General features: G+C 40.4%; 1 protein-coding gene across 2 annotated transcripts in view; it reads right to left on the bottom strand.

Moving 5' to 3' along the window:
* Window positions 1-2,250: 2,250 nt before the first annotated feature.
* The window catches only part of SLC19A2 (solute carrier family 19 member 2), a 28,128-nt gene continuing 10,693 nt past the window's right edge, over window positions 2,251-19,685 (bottom strand). The window contains exons 3-6 of one of the 2 annotated variants that reach the window (XM_049881302.1): window positions 8,707-8,929; window positions 7,379-7,571; window positions 6,868-7,009; window positions 2,251-4,278 (exon numbers count right to left, since the gene is read on the bottom strand). In XM_049881302.1, coding sequence (XP_049737259.1) covers window positions 4,150-4,278; window positions 6,868-7,009; window positions 7,379-7,571; window positions 8,707-8,929 — 687 coding nt within the window. In that variant the 3' untranslated portion in view covers window positions 2,251-4,149. Of the gene's footprint in view, window positions 4,279-6,867; window positions 7,010-7,030; window positions 7,572-8,706; window positions 8,930-19,685 lie in introns of those variants that run through there. The other variant, XM_049881301.1, reaches the window with a different exon arrangement.

Below are 19,685 nucleotides of genomic sequence, written 5' to 3'. Positions count from 1 at the left end.
GGCTGGCTATGCTGCCCAGTTGTTTGGCTATTATTAAGTAGTTAAAAAAAAAAAAAAAAAAGTTTCTTTTTTTTTTCTATGTTTAAGTAAAGCAAATTACCCTCCATAATGTGAGTTCGCCTCATCCAATCAATTCAAGGCCTCACGAGTGAAATGGAGTTTTCCTAGGCTATATTCTGCCTCCAGACTGTAAACAGACATCTTGCCAGAAGCTCTCCACTCTTCTCATTGCCTGACCTATGGATTTTGGGACACAAGAAGACAGAATCTCCAGCCTGGTGTCTGACCTACAGATCTTAGACTTGCCAGCCCTCATAGTCCATGAGCCAACTCTTTTAAATAAATCTTTTTTGGTTCTGTTTCTCTAGAGAACCCTAAGACAACCCCCAAATTGTCTTTCCAGCTTTATCTTACCCTATTCCTCTCCACATTTTTCTTGTTAATTGTACCCTATCTCATATACACCTCCACACTGTCTGTCCTTAACACGTCATGCCTGTTTCTCCACTTCAGAGTTCCCTCTTTCCAAATCTCTGTTAAAATCCTACCCATTCTGCATGGTCAACTCAAATGCCATCTCCTTCAGGAAGCCACTCCTGATTTTCCCAATGTATTTATTTGCTCTCTTTGCAATCCAAGGCTTTGGATTGTTACGTTAGCTGACATACTGTCTTATATTAGTTGTGTAGTTGTTATCCTCTCTACTTATCTTTTCCTATCGTACATTTTAAGTTCCTTAAGGGCAGGAGCCATGATTTCTTCATCTTTGAAAATGTGAAGTGCTTTCCAAAACGTGAATAAAAAAGGCAGGAGGGCTTTTAAAAGCCTCTGATCAATTTCATTTTCATGGAAACATTCCAAGAAAAGTTTCCTTTGAGAGTCTGCTTTTCAGATAACTACAAATGAATAGTAAATGGAGAGGAAGGGGAAAGGAGCTGATTTTTCAATCTTCTCTTCAGGGCCCAGTACTGTGACAGGTGTTGTCATGGATGTTTTCTCTCTTCTTCACAACCATCCTGTGACATCGGTATCATCCCCGCTTACAGACGAGGAAACTGAGGCTCAATAGAGTGACTTCCCAAAGGTATCACGGCTTTAGCTGAGTGGCAAATCTGGCATTCAGAACTCTCTTCCATCAGTATTACTTTCTGAAAGAAGTAGAGGAATGCATAATACTGAAAGATCCTTTTCCAGAATCAAAGGAGATAATGTTCACAAAGGCCTTTTCCAAAGTAGAAGTTAAACAAATGTAAGGTATCAATTATGGAGAGGAGGCCATAAAAAGCCAAACAAGGAGTTCTCATCCCATTTCTCTGATTAAAGCACAGCAATGCCTTGACTAGAGGTCATCAACAGGCACTTTCATATTAACGTTTTTGTTGACGTGGCTTTTAAGGCCACGGGCATGGAGCTATGTAGTACAGGAGGTGACTATGTTGAGTCCATCATATGAACAAGCCATTACAATTCAATATTCTTCTGGCACCAGGATGTAGTTTGCAATAGAAGACAAAAATAAGACACGGAATCTGCTCAGATGGCTTACAATCTGAACGGCAATGAGTTACAGGGGATGTAACTGTAGACACAGAAAATCCTCTATTTTTAATTAATTAATTTTCATGAAAACTTTCCTAGTCTTTGGTGATAGTTAATGAAATGCTTTAATGAAATAGGTTTTGGAATGGAATATGAAAGGGAAGGTACTGATTTGGATACTGTGAGAAAAGATTGATTTAATTTCTGGGATATAAGGAAGAATGGTTCTCAGCTGATGGGTATCAGAATACTTTGAGGTGGAGGAAAGGTTTTATAAGTTTCAAAACAAGATGGTACTTTCTGCCATTGCCTTGACTTATTTTATTTTTAAAATTCAGTTAACTTCAAAGGGAGTATGGATCTTTTAGGTTTCTAAAGGGAACAATGCTTTAAAAAGAGATAGAGAGGTGCCAAGATAATGACCAAGAAAAATAACAGTGCAAAGTGAGGCCAGGGAAAACTGGAAAAACAAGAGTACCAAAGAAAAAGAATCAAAAGTAAAGACCGCAGGCAATGAAAGAACGACCAGGCTGACTGGAGGCGGGTCGAGAAGACCAGGAGAGGGGAGACTTGGCATGAAATTTGTTTTAGGGGGAACTGTTAAAAGATAGAATAGATGTTCCTGCTGGTGAGATGTTTAGATAATTTCCTAAAAGAAAGGACACAGAATGTAAAATATTTATTTAATAAAAATAATTTTCATAATCTATACAGAATTGAATAAAAAGTTACCACAAATTATTTTCACTTCTTTGCAAAACTGCATACAATACCACTTGAAGACTAGATTTAGCATTCCATAAATACGGCCACACACCAAAATGTGAACTTATTCTTGTCTTAAATAAGTAAAGGCTTCGGTTGTGTGCCACAACTTCCGATTAAATTACAGGGAAATATTGCTTTGGTAATGTGAATAATTTACTGTACCACAGTCCACTTTATTTAAAAAAAAAAAAGATTAAATAAAATCCTTCAAACACCACTTTTCTATTTGTTTCTGAATAAACAATTCCCTATGTAGCAAAAAAACAAAACAAAGCAAAAAGGGATCCACAAAATGCAAAGTTGGTGGCTGCTACCTTTAAGTCACCGCTTCCCCCTCCTTCTGTAGCCAGAGCTCCTCTCCTTTCCTTTACTGGGGAAGGAAGGTACATGGAAAACGACCTACTTCTCCCCGTTCATCTGCCGTTCGGGTTCCGGCTTAAGCCAAATTGAATACGTCAGTTTCACGATCTTCACGTTGTTATCATCATCACTGTTCAGCTGTGTCATTCTGAAAAAGTTAACACTCTCGTTCAAAGCACCTACCTAAAGATCTTGCAGGTTAAGGCAAGAAAACTGGCTTTTTCAAAAACTGAAAAGTGTTCATATCTCACATACACTGCAGCCACTTGGTAGACTGATTTCAAAATTAAACGCATACAGGCCGTTTCTTCAGATAACTTAGAAATGGAATCACTAGCAATCCTAATTTTAAGCAAATATTCAGGATTACTGACTCTTAGAAACAAAGACAGATTTCACACACAAAATCCAGGCATCGAGTCAATGTAAGTCTCTGTCCGGCTGAAATAATTAGAGGGGCTCAGTTTATGAAAAAGGCCTTGGAATGCCCCAAGTCCTAATTGCATCCTTAACTTGTATAAGAAGGACAAAACAATAGAAAAGCTAGAAATGGTGATGACGAAAAAAAACAAAAAAACTTTTTAATGTTATTTTGGAGATAAAGGGAATGCAAATAAAAAATGGGCTAGTTATATCCTTAGCCCAGATACCAACTTTTCCTCACGGAATTGACAGTCTTTCATAACGAAGAATTAAAGAAGGGCAGCAGGCCTACCTTAAGTTTTCTGATTAGTCTCTTTGTTTAGGTTGTTAGGCTTTAAAACTTGCCTTCTCCTCTAAGTCCATGAGCTTCTCTAGGAAGCAGATGAACAATGCAAAAATGTACTTCTGAAGAAAACCTACACGAGTACATAACTGTCAAGACATTAACCGAGAACACTCATACAATGAATTTTTAAAAATAACTTAAAATGAGAAATGACATACGCTCCTTACAGAACACTAAACCAGAGCAAATACTGTCAGTAAATAGGAACAATTTTCATCTGTAGAAACACAAATGCCCGTGGGTAAATACAGAAATCAAAACTAAGCTGAACAGAGGCAGGTGCTGTTAGACCGCACTTCCATCTCGACTAGAGCCTCCTGTGGGCCCGGAAAGCCCTGGTCCTACCAGGTCAAGCTTCTGGCCAAGGGCATTGAGAAGTACTTGACCCTTAAAACATCAAACTCACCCGTTAATCAAGTATACAAGCCATGTGCTGCTTGATCACTTAGTTTCAAAATCAAGTTCACTTTTGAATCAGGGAAGAGTTATCCTTAAAATAGCTCTCATAAATAATCCGTGAAATAAACTTCACTTCTGGCTCCTCTGAATAGCATTACATTAGTCCAAGAACACAAGGTACTAGTCAAGCGGCTGCTCTGAGGCCATGAAATGCACATTCATAGATATATGTCTACACCTTAAAAAGTTAAATACATCCAGGCACAGTCGTTGGGCAGAGCTCTTGCTGTAAGAAGGCGGCTTTCGGCAGTAGATTATGAAGTGGTTACTTGAGAGCTCGATTCTGGATCTTCCTGCTTTCTGTATTTCTTCATAATACTGACTGTGCCATTAACCAGGAAAACCACAGCAATGAGAGCAAAATAGCCGGCGTAGATCAGGAACTAAAGGAGGAAAGCAGTCATTTACAGAATTATCCGTTAGCAGATGAACTGTTTTCTTACATGCACATGAACATTCTCTATTTTTAAAGGTATATTCAGAGTTTCTCAAGCCCTGAAGATACAAAGAGATGGCACACCACAGTGGCCCTGGAGCCTGGCCACCTGAGTGTCAGCCCTGGCTTCGTCCCCTACTGGCCGTGTGACCTTGATCAAGATACTTAATCTTCTCTGAGCCTTGACTTCTTCATTTACAAAATACTGCTCATAATACCCTCAAATGATTAAAAAGGTAGGATCATGCATGTAAATACTGATTAGCGTAATGCTGACGTTGGTACCACTGTTCATACTGTCGCTGCTACCGCTGTAAGAGTCAGGGTCTCTACCCTCAAGCTGGCAGGTGGGAACAACAGGCTAAGCCCTGAGGATCAGGAAACTCCATTCATCCCCAGAAGAGGGCGGCAGAAGGTCAAACATACGCCACTACAGGGTTACTTAAAAAAAAAAAAAAAAACAACTTTCCTAAGCTAATATTCTAATGTTTATCAACATCTTCACCTCTATTAAACACAACTTACTAAATATTTTTTTTTTTTTTTTTACTAAATATAAGCTGGATTAGAGCTTATAAAAAGAGTGTGGCCCTCAGTCTTTTGATTCAAGTAAACTTGGATGGCTTTTCCTATAGGAAAACAATTAATCATGGTAGTTTGGGCACAGCCCATAAAATCCTATTATTCCATGCGTTTAAAGTCACCATTTTCAACAGGAGCAGACTGTCACATTCAGTTTCACACGTCAGCTGTGTGTTCCCCTCGACTAGACCTGGAGACTTCCTCGTGAAACACACAGCACAGCGGGCGCTTAGTTTCTCTCCCACTCGCCACCTCAAGAGTGAGCACCTAATCTTTGAGAGGTCTTCTTGTTTTTTTTCCTCTGGTAATAACTGTGAAACATACAGAAAGTAATAAGCTCCAACTTTTGCCCCCTTTTAGGAGGGAGCATAGTAAAGACCTGGAAGAAGTATAGGCTTTCGGGTTAGACGGACATCGGTTTAAATCCTAGTTCTGCTGCACCATTACAAACTGTGTGACCTAAAATAAATCATTTAACATCCCTCTCATTTTCTTACTTTCTAATCCTGACAAGAACCCTGCAAAATTCTATATAAAGTACCTGGCACACAGATGGCACACAATACACAGTACCAAAACCAAACCAAACCCATTGCCATCAAGTTGATTCTGACTCATAGTAATCTACAGGACAGAGCAGAAATGCCCCATAGGGATTCCAAGGAGTGGCTAGTGAATTTGAACTGCCGACCTTTTGGTTAGCAGCCATAGCTCCTAACCACTGTGGCACCAGAGTTCCGCAATACACATTAAGCATTATTATTTCTTTTAGATCTCCTCAATAAAAACGAAGTTAATTTCTGCCAGCATGTTGGTACTGATACCTAAGAAAACTAACAGGTAAGTGTGGACTATCAGGTGGTATGTAAGGAGAGATCAACGGGGAAGGAATCACTTGCGCTGGGATGGCTTGGAGCAGAAGCTTCTTGATTCAATTGCCCATTTTACCAAAGTAAAGAGCAAGCCCTACGTACAAACTCACAATGCACGAAGGTATACAAGCCCAAACCAAACCCGCTGCTGTTGACTCGATTCCAACTCAAAGCGACCCTATAGGACAGAGTAGAACTGCCCCAAAGGGTTTCCAAGGAGTGGCTGGTGGATTGGAAATGCCGACCTTCTGGTTAGCAGCTGGGCTCTTAACTACCACGCCACCAGGGCTCCATGAACGTATATTGTTGTTGTTAGGTGCCGTCGAGTTGGTTCTGACTCATAGCGATCCTGTGAGTATATACAACTATACAATTCTTGGATGAATTTAAGTATCCACATTGCCACATTGTCCCTGAGTGTTTGTGCAGGTGTTTTCTTAATAGGTCGTGTGTAAAGAATCATTACACTATTTGTCAAAAGCAAATATTGGTATTTGGGTAAGGGGTATTTTAAACAAAGATGGGAGGAGATTTAGGGAGCTGTGACATGAAGCAGGGTATCTCAAACATGGGGTACAGTATTCTCGGCACACAGTTAAGCAAGGACAGGAATAATGGTTGAGCAGAGGAACTTGGCTTGGAAGGAACCATTATTACCTCTCACCTAAAATAGTCCCAATGGGCTAGTTAGGTACACTCAAGATGGTTCTAGGGCCTAATAAAAAAACAAAAAAAGGATAGTCCCAACATCCTTTAAGTAAAAAAGAACCAGGAAGAGAGGATGACTAAAGGAAAGAGTGAACACTTCTACTTTTTTACTTTCTATCTGTCTCCATTGTTGGAGAAGCCCTAGTGGCGCAGTGGTTAAGAACTCAGGTACCAACCAAAAGGTCGGCAGGTCAAATCCATCAGCCACTCGTTGGAAACCTTACGGGGCAGTTTTACCCTGTCTTTTGAGTTGGTATGAGACAGAACCAACTCCACGGCAATGGGTTTACATCGCTGGAACACGTTTTCATTAAGCATGCTCCACTTGGTCACACTGATCAAGTCATAACATCTTCTGAAAGAGACCATCTTACCTGAGTGGTAATTTCTAAGCCAAGACCACTGGCATCTACCACAATCAGAGTGAGCAGAGTCTGCAGCACCAGGGCAATGAAGGTATTTACTCCAAACACTAGGGCATAGCGCTCCATGCTGAGGTTTGCAGCAATCTGGAAACTTTAGAAAAAAGTATAGAAATAAATAAGCAAGATTATTTCCTGGATAGTTACAATTTTTTACTTTAAATGTGAAGAGAAGCCTCTTCTTTCTACTGTCAATTCCCTTCCCAAGTAAGTGATAAGCAGTTTGTTGCTAAATGATGCAGGTTTCATGCCAACACTTGAAAAGAGTAGGAACATGTAAACAAGGGGATAAGCGGACCTTGCTACATGCTTCCTCAGGAGAAAGACTGATGACACGCATACGACACAATGTTTCCTCCTCTTTGCCCCTTTTAACCAGAAAGTTGAACTTCTCGGTCTGTGAAGAAACCAAAGCTCAGCCTGCCACGATGTTCGCGAGGCTTCTTTGAACCACAATACGTACGTTGCTATAGTGATGAGTAGCATGTAGATGATCCTGAAGACAACGTAGGCTGCGTAGCACACCCAAATGTTACCCGCAGTGTCCATGATGTACACAGCGGCAGCAATCAGGAGTGAGAACAGAGACAGCGTCATTTCTCCCCAAGTGGACCAGGATACTTTTATATAACCAACTGCAAACACGGCAACAGCACCTACAAAACAAAAAGAGAAAAGTAACTTAGTTATTTTGCTAAATGAATACTATTTCAATAAATAAAACAATCAGCTTAGATGACTAAATTTTAAAATCTCTAAATTTATAAATAGGGTAGCTCAAGGCTGTAGAGAGCCTTGAAACCCAAGCAGAGAATTTTGGACTCAGTGGAATAAACAACATGGAACCACTGAGAGATGATGAAAGACTGGGTAGAGGCAGGTAACAGTGAGATGGAAAAGGAGAGCACAGACCCAGGGATACAGCTAACGAAAAATACTACTGGTGCTGAGGCAGAGGGAAGGATCAAAAAAGACCAATGCTGCTAGCTTGGCAACACGGCAGAATGGGTCATCTATCATTTAAACCCAGGGGCAGCCAAAAGCATGGCAAAGGGGCTTCTCTGCCTTTGGTAAATGACTGTGATGATAATGACAGCTAAAATGTACTGCAGTCCTTTTTAGGGGCCAGGCATAGTTCTAAATGTTTTCAGAAAACATGTAAAGCCTCTCAACAACTCACGGAGGTGAGTCAAAAAATAAGGAAGGGACAGAGTGTAATGGTCACAGACACAGGTGCTGGAGCCACTCTGTCTGAGTGCAAATCTTGACTTTCATACTTACAGTCTATATGGCGTCGTGCAAGTTCTTAACCTACCTGTATTCTGGTTTCCTTAACTGTAAACTGGGGATAATAATTGCCCTATCTTAGACATTTTGTGAGGACTGAGTTAACATACATAAAGTCCTTAGAATAGCACCTAGAACACATTAAAGCACTACACAGGTGTTGTTATAAACTATTGTGTATGGATACTCAAAGTTTCACATCAAGTGGCAAAACCACACGGTAAATACAGAGATGATGGAAACTTGGATAAGCAAACGATTTTGAAAATCATTACATTAGGTTTCCCCCAAAGCTTGTAAAGAATTCCAGCGTGTTAGTCATATTCCTTCACCACTTAAGCACGTCCAAATTTTCCTCCCCGATTATAAAGCCAGAGCTCAAGATAAGTAAATCATTCTTTGGGACTGCCACGAATTTGGAAGGGGGAGCAAATCTGATTGCGGGTGGCTCAACTCCCAAGGGTACGCCCTCCGGCCCAGCCTCCACCACCTTGTGCTACTTACCCAGCAAGGTTGAAACAGCCTCCACACCGCCATTGTAAGCAGCAGCATGGCGGGAAGGCATCACCTGCTCCCACAGGCCCTGGGTGTAGTTCACGACTTGAAAATAGCCACAGGTGGAGAGGGCCCACCACACGGACCAGCAGAGCAGAGGGCGAGAGGAGTAGCATGCCAAGAAATCACTCCATAGTACCTTCAGCACAAGGAGACGGTCTGGCTTGGCTTCCTGCACGGCAAAACGGAAACAAAGCCCAAACAGCATGAAGCCAATTGCACAGTTTCAATTTTCTGCTTAATGGATTTTTTTATTCTTCTTGTAAAAATGAACTGCATACTCTTTGCTATAAAAAAAATCTGTTAGCAGTTACATTCATCCCATCTGGGGCAAAAATAAGTTCTCATATAATTTTTGCTTTATATGTTCTATTACCATTAGCCCTGGTGGCAAAGGGGTTATGACTCAGGCTGCTAACCAAAAGGTGTGCAGTTCGAACCCACTAGCTGCTCCTTCGAAACCCTATGGGGCAGTTCTACTCTGTCCTATAAGGTCACTATGAGTTGGAATAGACTCGACGGCACACAACAACATAACCATTAGCACAGCTGTATATAATCAACCCAGCAAAGGGTGTTATTGTTTACAAAACGAAGGTAGAAATATGGTCAGAGATTGCATACACAGCCAAAGGGAGATGATATTCCCCACTGCCAAACACAAAGGCAAGTAACATTAGTAAGCAACAGATCCAGACAGTAACCCTATTAAAACACTGTTCAGTTATAGTCCGTTAGTGAGAAACTCCTATCCTTACAGCTGACAGATTCGTTGAACAGTAGTAGTTAAGACAGAAATCTTGGGGGGGGGGGGGGGGGGCGGGAGTAGTAGTTCTCTCTGGGTGGTGGAGTTATTAGTGATTTTATTTTCTTATACTTTTTTTTTATTGGAAACCCTGGTGGTGTAGTGGTTAAAAGCTACAGCTGCTAACCAAAAGGTTGACAGTTTGAATCCACCAGGCATTCCTTGGAAACTCTATGGGTCAGTTCTACTTTGTCCTACAAGGTCGCTATGAGTTGGAATCGGTTCGATGGCAATGAGTTTGGTTTGGGTTTTTTTTTTTAATACTTTTTACATTACTCAGTATTTGTGCAATGGGAAACAACACTATCATATACCGAGAACCAGGTAATGTTCCCTCATTCTGCCTACTCACACCAGCCCTAAGCAACCTTATTGTAGTGGTTTCTTGGTACTGCATGAGGGTACTGGCACTTGGGTGGGGGGGACAGGCTAAAAGAAAATGCTTCAATTGAATTTGTGATGCTAATCCTCTAGAAGTAAAAACCAAATACTGCTGCCATTACACTGCTTTCCTGACATTCTGTGAGAGCAAACTTGGTCAATTTAAACAAATTAGTACAAGTCGATACTTAATAATATCTAAATGTATATGCATTTGTTGAGTTGAGTGAATGGCACCTAATACATTTTCTGTATTCTCTACACTAAGCCCACCAGTTTTACTGAGCTACTTTAAAGAATTTTACTACTGAGTCTCAGTTGTCCAAGTGGCGAAAGTTACAAAATGTTTGTGATATCTAAAACTTCCAAAGATGCTGAAAGGTTATAAGAAAAAAAAAAATTCTTGCACTACTACTTCTAAAAGAATTGAAAAGAATCCAGAAGCTCTGCCATAAATTGATACATAAATAATAAGAAACGGTTTTCTCATCTGGAAAATTGAAACGATAATAATAATAATACCTACCTGCATAAGATTATTGAGATTACATATGCATCTATTTACTATAAAATGCTCAATAAATCTGCTACTGTTATTACATAGTTAAAACACTGAAGGCCAAAACAAGCAAACTGGTTGCCGTCGAGTTGATCCCAACTCCTAACAGTCCTGCAGGACAGAGTAGAACTGCCCCATCGGGTTTCCAAGGAGTGCTTGGTGGATTCCAACTGCCAACCTTCTTGTTAGCAGCCAAGCTCTTAACCACTGCGCCACCAGGGCTCCAAAGGACTCATACTGTACATAAAATCATGCCCAGTGTAACCAACTTCAGGATTTAAGATAGATCTCTATCATAATGAATTCTGCCGTAAGGAGTTAGGAAGTAGTCTATTATCTGGGTACACAATAAAAAAAGATTGCCGTTCCCTGATTACAGTCAGTGCCTCTGGTGGTAATCTGCTTGCTCTCTTCTATGCTATTCCCAGGTTTCAAACGCTGAGCTCATATGAATTACACTTTCTAAAGAAGCATCTGAAGTGTTATTATTTACGTCCCTAAATGACACCTTATAAATGAACAAAAACCTGTTCCATTACATCAAGACTTTCAGCTGTTCCATAGCTAACACGGACACTATCTAAATCAAGTGACCTTCGCAATGTGCTCAAGGGGCCTTAAGAGTTTCATGTGGGGTGCAGAATAGGATAGGCCCAAGAGGGTGAGAGTCTCAGACCCTTAGTCCTGTTTCAAAGAGAAAAGCTCAGTTTTCACTTGTTTATCCCACTGGGCCTCTAGTTTCAGATCTTATTTAAAGAAATGTTCTTGATACTGCTTTAATTAAAAAAAAAAAGCTAAAACATTATTGCCCTCATTCAAGAAAAGGCCGTCTACTCTAGTGATTTTTAGAGTCAATTTTGGAGACCTGGGCTGGAAATTTTGGCTGCGTCACTTCCCATGTGCAGCGGGGAAATTTACTTAACCCAAGTCTCAGTTTCCTCACCTGTAAAATGTAGACACAGTGCCGACATCATAGAGTTTTAATAAGAATTAAATGAGATAATGAATCCAAGGTTCTTAGCAGCTTCAGTCAAAATGGTATCTGGTACCAGAGTCAAAATAAACGGGAGCTATGATGACACAGAAGGAGCATTCCTGCATGCATGCATATGAGAAAACTATATTTTAGGGTTTTTTTTTCTTACTACAAACTAGAAATTAATGTTTACCGCGACAGGCTGCTGGAAGAATTAAATGAGTCGTACTCCGCGTGTAGCAGGTGCTCGACAAAAGCAGGCTTCCCTTACATTCTATTCATTTATATATTCAACAAATACTTGCTGAATGACTATGAGCTATGGCTGCTAACCAAAACATCGGCAGTTCAAATCCACCAGGAGCTCCTTGGAAACCCCATGGGGCAGTTCTACTCTGTCCCATAGGGTCACTATGAGTTGGAATCAACCTGACGGCAGTGGGTTCGGTTTTCTGGTTATACTACATGCTAGACAATGTTCTAGGTACTTGGATTACAGCAGGCAAGGTCCTTACCCTCATAAAATTCCCGTTTTAATAAGGGAAACAGACAATAAAAAAATACACATATGAGTGTTTACAAGGTACACCTGACCCAAGCCATGGCCTCTTCAGTAGCCTTAAATGAATGTGAAAGCCGGACAAAGAAAAAGGGAAACAGAAGAACTGATGTGTTTGAACTATGGTGTTGGCAAATAATAGCGAATATACCATGAACTGCCAGAAGCATGAACAAATCAGTCTTACACAAAGTATCTTATTTTTACACAAAAACACGTGCCTTCTGTGTTTGTTTGCCGGCCTCGTCTTCCCTCTGAAAGACACCCTCACAAGCGCTGCTACCTTAATCCTCTTCCACCCACTGCTGTAAAAAAAATAGCAAACATCCTTACGAAAATGTCTCGTGGTGGGAGAGCACAGCGGGCAAACACACACAGAAGGTGTGTGCTATTTATGTAAAAATATGGTACAACCTTAGAAGCAAGGATGGTGAGATTTCGACTTGCTTACTTTGGACACGTCTTCAGGAAAAATCAATTGCGAGAAAAAGATATCATGTTTGGTAAAGTACAGGCAGGATCAGCAAAAATGTGGGAACTCTCAACGAGAGTGACACAATAGACAAATGGACTCAAACATACCAATGATCATGAAAATGGCAAGGACAAGCCGATGTTTCACCACGAGTCAGAACTGACCTGACGGCAACTAACAGCCACAATGATAATGCTATGAAGACAATAAACAGGGGAACAGGCTAGCAAGTGACTATGTTATGGGGAAGTAACGATGGTGGAGTATTTGAGGAATGGCCTTCTGAAAAGCTGGTGTCTGAGTTGAGATCTGAATTGACATAAAGAAACCAGCCATGGAAAAATCAGAATGAAGGGCAGTCCTGAGGGAACCTCCTGATTAAGGCTCTGAAGTAGAAATAAGCTTGATGCAGTTTAGGCCAGAGCTTTGCAGAGCACAGTAGTAAAAGATACTGACAGAGAAACTGGCAAGGGGCCAGACTAGGGTCTTACAGGTCACGATGAGAATTTCGGATTTTCTTCTACATGTAACAGGAAAACACACAGGGAAGGAGAAATAGGGCTAATGCCTAAACCGAGACGATATTAAGGGCTGATGATTGCAATTAAATCACTTCTATGTTAACAACGATGACTTTATTATGCATTCTTACCTGTATGAGAAGCTAGGAGTCCCCGGGGAGCACAAATCGTTAAGCGCTTGACTATTATTCGAAAGACTGGCAGTTCAAGTCCACCCAGAGGCACCCTGGAAGACAGGCCTGGCTATCTGCTTCCAAATGGCTTTGAAAACCTTATGGCAGTTCTACTCTGCATGCAAGGGGTCGCCACGAGTCAGAATCAGCTTGGCGTCAACTACCGATAACAAGGCAGAAAAGGAGAAGCTGTCCACATTGTACCGGGGAAGCAGGAGAAAAACAGTCTCTTCACACCAATCAGCTCATTAAACTCAGATTCTAGAGTTAAGGAAAGCTTAGTACGATCTGGTCTAACCTGCTCTACATTTAAGAGCTGTCTAACTCAGCTTAAGAGGGAGAACTAGTGATGGAACTAGTATTAGATCTGGTGACTCCTTTCAAAAGGCCCAGAAGACCAGGGGTACTAATTCAAAGGGAAAAAGATTATTTACAGCCTCTCAAAAAAATAACCATCTACAGGGAAGGTACAAAGCTGTTCTTGGTTATTCATATCTAATAATGATAGTAAGAATATTTATCATGTATTGAGTACCTACTCAAGTATGTGCAATTGAAAGCTTTACATTGCCTCATTTAGTACGCAAAATTACTCCATGAAGTGGATATTATAGTCTCTCTTATAGGAACAGGATTCACACATGGATACACACACAGAATGCTTGCTAACAGTAAAAGGTGTCCGTCTACCAGAAAGTATTTCCATTGTAACAGGTACCATTTACTAACGCCAGGCCCTGTGTTAAAGAGGTGCTTTAATTTACATAATTTCTAATAGAGTAACAACTCAGAACCAATCAGATCCGGCTATACACCAAGCACATAATGACTCCATTTCCCTGTTTGTGAAAACAGTCACTGGCTTTGGTGTCTCCAGCAGCATCAGCTCCGCTTGCCCCAAAGCAACAGGCTCTTTCCGGAAAGGACTCACAAGGCGGCTTGGGGACTGGCTACTGCTTTGACTCCTCCTACTTCATTTTTCCTTTTTAGAAAATCAACGTAATACCACTCACCTACCTACTCTTCTTTACCATAATTACCACAATCACAATACTTACAGGCTTTGTCAACTTAAATGGCCCCGTGATCCCCAATATCCGTATACTGACTTTCTTTCAAGCTTGCAAAAGACAAAGCAGCAGCATTTTAGGGCCAGTTAGTACTGCTGCCAAGCAGTACTGTCTTCCTGCCACAGCGTCAGCAGCGGAGCCAAGGATAATTCTGACCACACTGTAGCTAACATGGGGCTCTGGGAGCAAAAGGTCAGCAGTTCAAATCCACCAGCTGCTCCTTGGAAACCACATGGGGCAGTTCTACTCTGTCCTCTAGGGTCACTGTGAGTAGGAATCTACTTGACCGCAATGGGTTTCTCAGGTAGCCAACAAGACAGCCCTGACAACGTTGTCACCCTAGTGGAAGACTTTACGGAGCAACATATAAAGAGAAGTGGATCTCATATATACCTATTAAATTATGCTTAGACTAGGAGTAAACATCTGTAGAATTGTACACAAGTCACTAATCTATGACCCCAACATCCTTATCTCCAAAATGAGAGGGCTAAGGAGACCTCAAGTTCCCTCTAACGTTCAGGTGCTTTGATTGTTCCATAAACTGTGGTTAGAACCACTTCTAACTCTAAAATTTTACAATTCTTCAGTATGTGAAATACCTGCATTACCAGGGCTGGATTAAGGCTGCTGAGGGCCCTATACACTGTTAATCTGTGGTGCCCTCTCCTCTGCTTACTCATGCATTTGAACCGGATATGTTATACAGACACACAGGTATATATACGTGTTTGTGGATGTGTCTTAGCTATCCATGATGTAACTTCTTTGTAAATGTGGTTATATTAGCGACTGAACACAAAAGTGGCCTACGCCATTTGAGCAGAATGAGATGAACTGGATTATAAGATTTTTAGTGGATGCGGGGTACTAAGACTTTTACTATACACCACATTTTATACAAAAAGAATATTCCACATGTTCTGCAACAAAGAAAATGAGTCCGTGATTTTAGTTGTTCCAACAATCAATGTAAAATTCTGTTGATCTCCACAACGAAAAACAGACTTTCACCAATTCTGCTTTAAATGGGTCATACTTCAATTTTGATGCTTGTTTCATAATAAATGCTATAACTGGCTGCTGTTGTTGTTAGGTGTCATTGAGTCAGTTCCAACTCATAGTGACCCTACATACAACAGAACAAAACACTGCCCAGTCCTGCGCCATCCTCACAAATGTTGCTATGTCTGAGCCCACTGTTGCAGCGACTGTGTCAATCCATCTCATCGAAAGTCTTCATCATTTTTGCTGACCTCTACCTAACAAAACATGATGTCCTTCTCCAGGGACTGGTCCCTCCTAATAACATGTCCAAGGAGCACTGTGGCTATATGTCTTCCAAGACAGACTCGTTCGTTCTTCTGGCACTCCATGAAATATTCAATATTCTTCACCAACACCATAATTCAAAGGCATCAATTCTTCTTTGGTCTTCTTTATTTACAGTCCAGCTTTCATATGCATATGAAGCAACTGGCTTGAGTCAGGCACAGCTGAGTCCTCAAAATGACATCTTTGTTTTGCAACCCTTTAAAGAGGTCTTTTGCGGAAGATTTGCCCAATGCAATACATTGTTTGAATTCCTGACTGCTACTTCCATGGGCGTTGATTACAGATCCAAGTAAAATGAAATCCTTGACAATTTCAGTCTTTTCTCCGTTCATCACGATGTTGCTTATTGGCCCAGTTGTGAGGATTTTTGTTTTATGTTGAGGTGTAATCCGTACTGAAGGCTGTGGTCTTTGATCTTCATCAGTTAAGTGCTTCAAGTCCTCTTCACCTTCAGCAAACAAGGTTGTGTCATCTGCGTATCAAAGGATGTTAATGAGTCTTCCACCAATCTTGATGCCCGTTTCTCTTCCTATAATTCAGCTTCTCCAATTACTCGCTCGGCATCCAACCTGAAGGGCTCATCTTCCGCCACTATATTGGACAGTGTTCTGCTGCTGTTCATAAGGTTTTCACTGGCCAATTTTTTCAGAAGTGGGCCACCAGGTCCTTCTTCCTCGTCTGTCTCAGTCTGGAAGCTCTGCTAAAACCTGTCCACCATGGGTGGCCCTGCTGGTATTTGAAATAATGCTGGCATAGCTTCCAGCATCACAGCAACACACAAGCTACCACAGTATGACAAACTGACAAAAATGTGGTGGAAATGCTATAAATGAACAAATGAAAAGATGTCATAAAAGAAAATTTAATGATCAGAAAACAAATATTACAACTAATTACTATATTTTAGATAGATCATTCATCTCTAATGTGTTATAATTAAAAACATTTCTTTCTATTCTTATGTGGAATTACTATATTTTAGATAGATCATTCATCTCTAATGTGTTATAATTAAAAACATTTCTTTCTATTCTTATGTGGCTGATGAGAGAGAACTGAATGTGAGGTTATACCTGATCAGTCCAAAATTAAAATATAACTGTTAATGTAAAAAAATTTATAAAATGTTCCTTTTATTTCTTTGTGGAATTGTTCAACTCCTATATTTGGAGATATGTACATAATTAATAAAGCAATAGCACCACTTCTAGATAAGCAAGTTTATTTTATGGGTCACAACAATATCAATCAATTCTTAAAAGAAGTCAGTGTGATGGAAAATGGAAAATATATTTACATAATTTTTATTATCTAACTATTCATTTATTTCCTCAAGGAATTGTTCAATTTCCTTACACAGAGATATGTAAATATTATGGTAAAATGTAAATGTAATGTTCTGATAAATGTCCTTTGTTGTTTTCTTGGAAGACAAATTTAGAAACACTCATTGTTGCAAAACAGAACATATTTTGCACAATAAATACTGAATTCTGCATCCTCTCAATGCAGCATATATACAGTCGTATCAAGCACTGTATCCTGTGGTGCATCAGACAATAAAAAATGAACTCACTTGATACATAAAGTGAAACTATGTGTTAGATAATTTTTAATTTTTCCAGTGTGTTTTGGACATTTGCTATGTTAATATCTCAAATTACTCATGTTAGTATTACATTGAATGTATGCTAGATTGCATCTGCATGTATGCCAAACATATTTTAAAGTTAAAATTATAATTATTATTTACAAAATTTAGGACATAACTCTGCACATAAATCCTAAACAGTTAAAAAGTAACTTGATTGAATTTACTGCAATGGTCATTGGAGTTCTCTCGCTTTTGCGCGTTATCTGGAACTGAAGTTCCCATTGGCTGTTTATCAGGATGTATGCCAGCGCATGCCCTGTGTTTACATCACGGCCAAGAGCATTGCTGGCCGTCCTGGCTGGAGCTGCTGGATTAGCATATGTGGATATATAAGACTGTTCTCTCAAAATGGATTAGAGACCTGTTATCTATTAATATAATCCATCCTTGCCCAGTAACTGCTTATGTTGGATCCATTGCATACTGGATGAATGCAGCAAGAGTTAGACTCGACAGCCCACCCCCACCTCTTGTTTATTTGAAATAAATAATATACTCCAGAGAGACCCACTAAGACAAGGAGTTTCAATGACATGGGAGGGAATCATAGGAGACATGTCGACAAAGGTGTGGAAGTGGTAGGGCCTCACAGTTTAAACGACTTTGTGCATGGGCACCCTGGTGACCCTGCATGAACTTTATTTCCAGCCAGCACATTTTCAGGCACTGGAGCTGGTATCGGTTTCACTCAGTACCCTGTCAGTTCCCTTTTTACTGCTGCGCTTGTTCTTCCTTGTATCCTATCTGCTTGACATCTATAGGTGTCTGCTTTGGACAGCTGGTGCCCCAATTCTGTTGATGCCCTAAACAGGTGCTTACTTTGCTTATTGGGTAATCGGTCCGTGGGCATTACATATATGTATAAACAACAAATTTACAGTTGGTCTAAGACAGAGCTTTGTAAACTATGGTTCATAATTATAGTTTTATTAAACCAAAAAAAAACAAACAAACCCATTGCCGTCGAGTTGATTCCCACTCATAGTGACCCTACAGGACAGAGTAGAACTACCCCATAGGATTTCCGAGGAGCAGCTGATGAATTTGAACTGCTGACCTTTTAGCAGCCTGATCTCTGATAGTAACCTGCATTCTAAAAAAAAAAAATGGGATAGACCGTCTTAGGATAAAGTACTATGTTGTAAAACTTCTGTTTCAGTCATAAGCAAAATAAACACATACCTATATGTACTGAAGCCCTGGTGGTGCAGTGGTTAAGAGTTTGGCTGCAACCAAAAGGTCAGCAGTTCAAATCCACCGCTCCTTGGAAACCCTATGGGGCACTTCTACTCTATCCTAGACGGTCGCTATGAGTTGGAATCGACTCATCGGCAATGGGTTGGGTTTATATATGTACTCCTTACTATGTAAAATATATTTCTTATTATGGGTCATGTTCATGTCTCATGGCCAAGAGCATTGCTGGCTTTCCTGGCTGGAGCTGCTGGATTAGCATATGTGGATATATAAGACGGTTCTCTCAAAATGGATTAGAGGCCTGTTTTCTACTAATATAATCCATCCTTGCCCAGTAACTGCCATGGGTTGGGTTTATATCGTACTCTTTACTATGTAAAATATATATTTCTTACTATGGGTCATGTTCAAAATACCTGAAAATCACTGGTCTATGAAAGTCTTTAGAACTATCACCAATATGTTAATATTTAAAATTTATACATATGTACGTGTATATGTATTTTTTTGTTAGCTAAAGCCATAACAACACATTTGAAACAGATCAAAAGGGTCCTGAGTTTTTCTATCACATGAAAGCTATTAAACGATTATACTTCCCTTTCCCACTCCATCAACCCTCTGTTGGCTCCCAGCATCATCGAACACAGTATGAGGGAACAAGCATTTCATTGCTCACCTATCCCTGCTCATTCTGACCAAAGTATCCTCAGGTGCCTGGTAATCAAGGTGAGTTTCATGATGAGGATCACCCAGGTTATAGGGATGGATCTTTGGGATGATAACTTAAATTTTAACCAGTAGCCAGAGGTGAGGAAGAGCCCTGGTGACACGGTGGTTAAAGCGCTTGGCTGCTAACCAAAGGGTTGGCATTCTAACCCACCAGACACTCCGTGGGAAAAAGATGTGACAGTCTGCTTCCGTAAAGATTTATAGCATTAAAAACCCCATGGTACAGGTCTAGCCTGTCCTATAGGGTCGCTGTGAGTCGGAATGGGTTTGGTTTTGGTTTAACCAGAGGTGAAGGCTATGGGCAGTCAAAAAAAAAAAAACCCATTGCCATTGAAAGGAAATGTTAAATGCCAAGTTGAAACATTCTATTCACGGTGGCTCTTTATCCTCACCCAGCCTACAAAGCTTATGAAGCTTTATGTCTGATTGAGCCCACCTGCAAAATTGCAATGTTAATAGGCTTATTTCCAAATATGTCCCAGGAAAACTGA

Source organism: Elephas maximus, chromosome 3 (assembly GCF_024166365.1).
Source record: "Elephas maximus indicus isolate mEleMax1 chromosome 3, mEleMax1 primary haplotype, whole genome shotgun sequence".
Classification (NCBI taxonomy): Eukaryota; Metazoa; Chordata; class Mammalia; order Proboscidea; family Elephantidae; genus Elephas; species Elephas maximus.
This window is presented reverse-complemented; position numbering and strand designations above follow the sequence as displayed.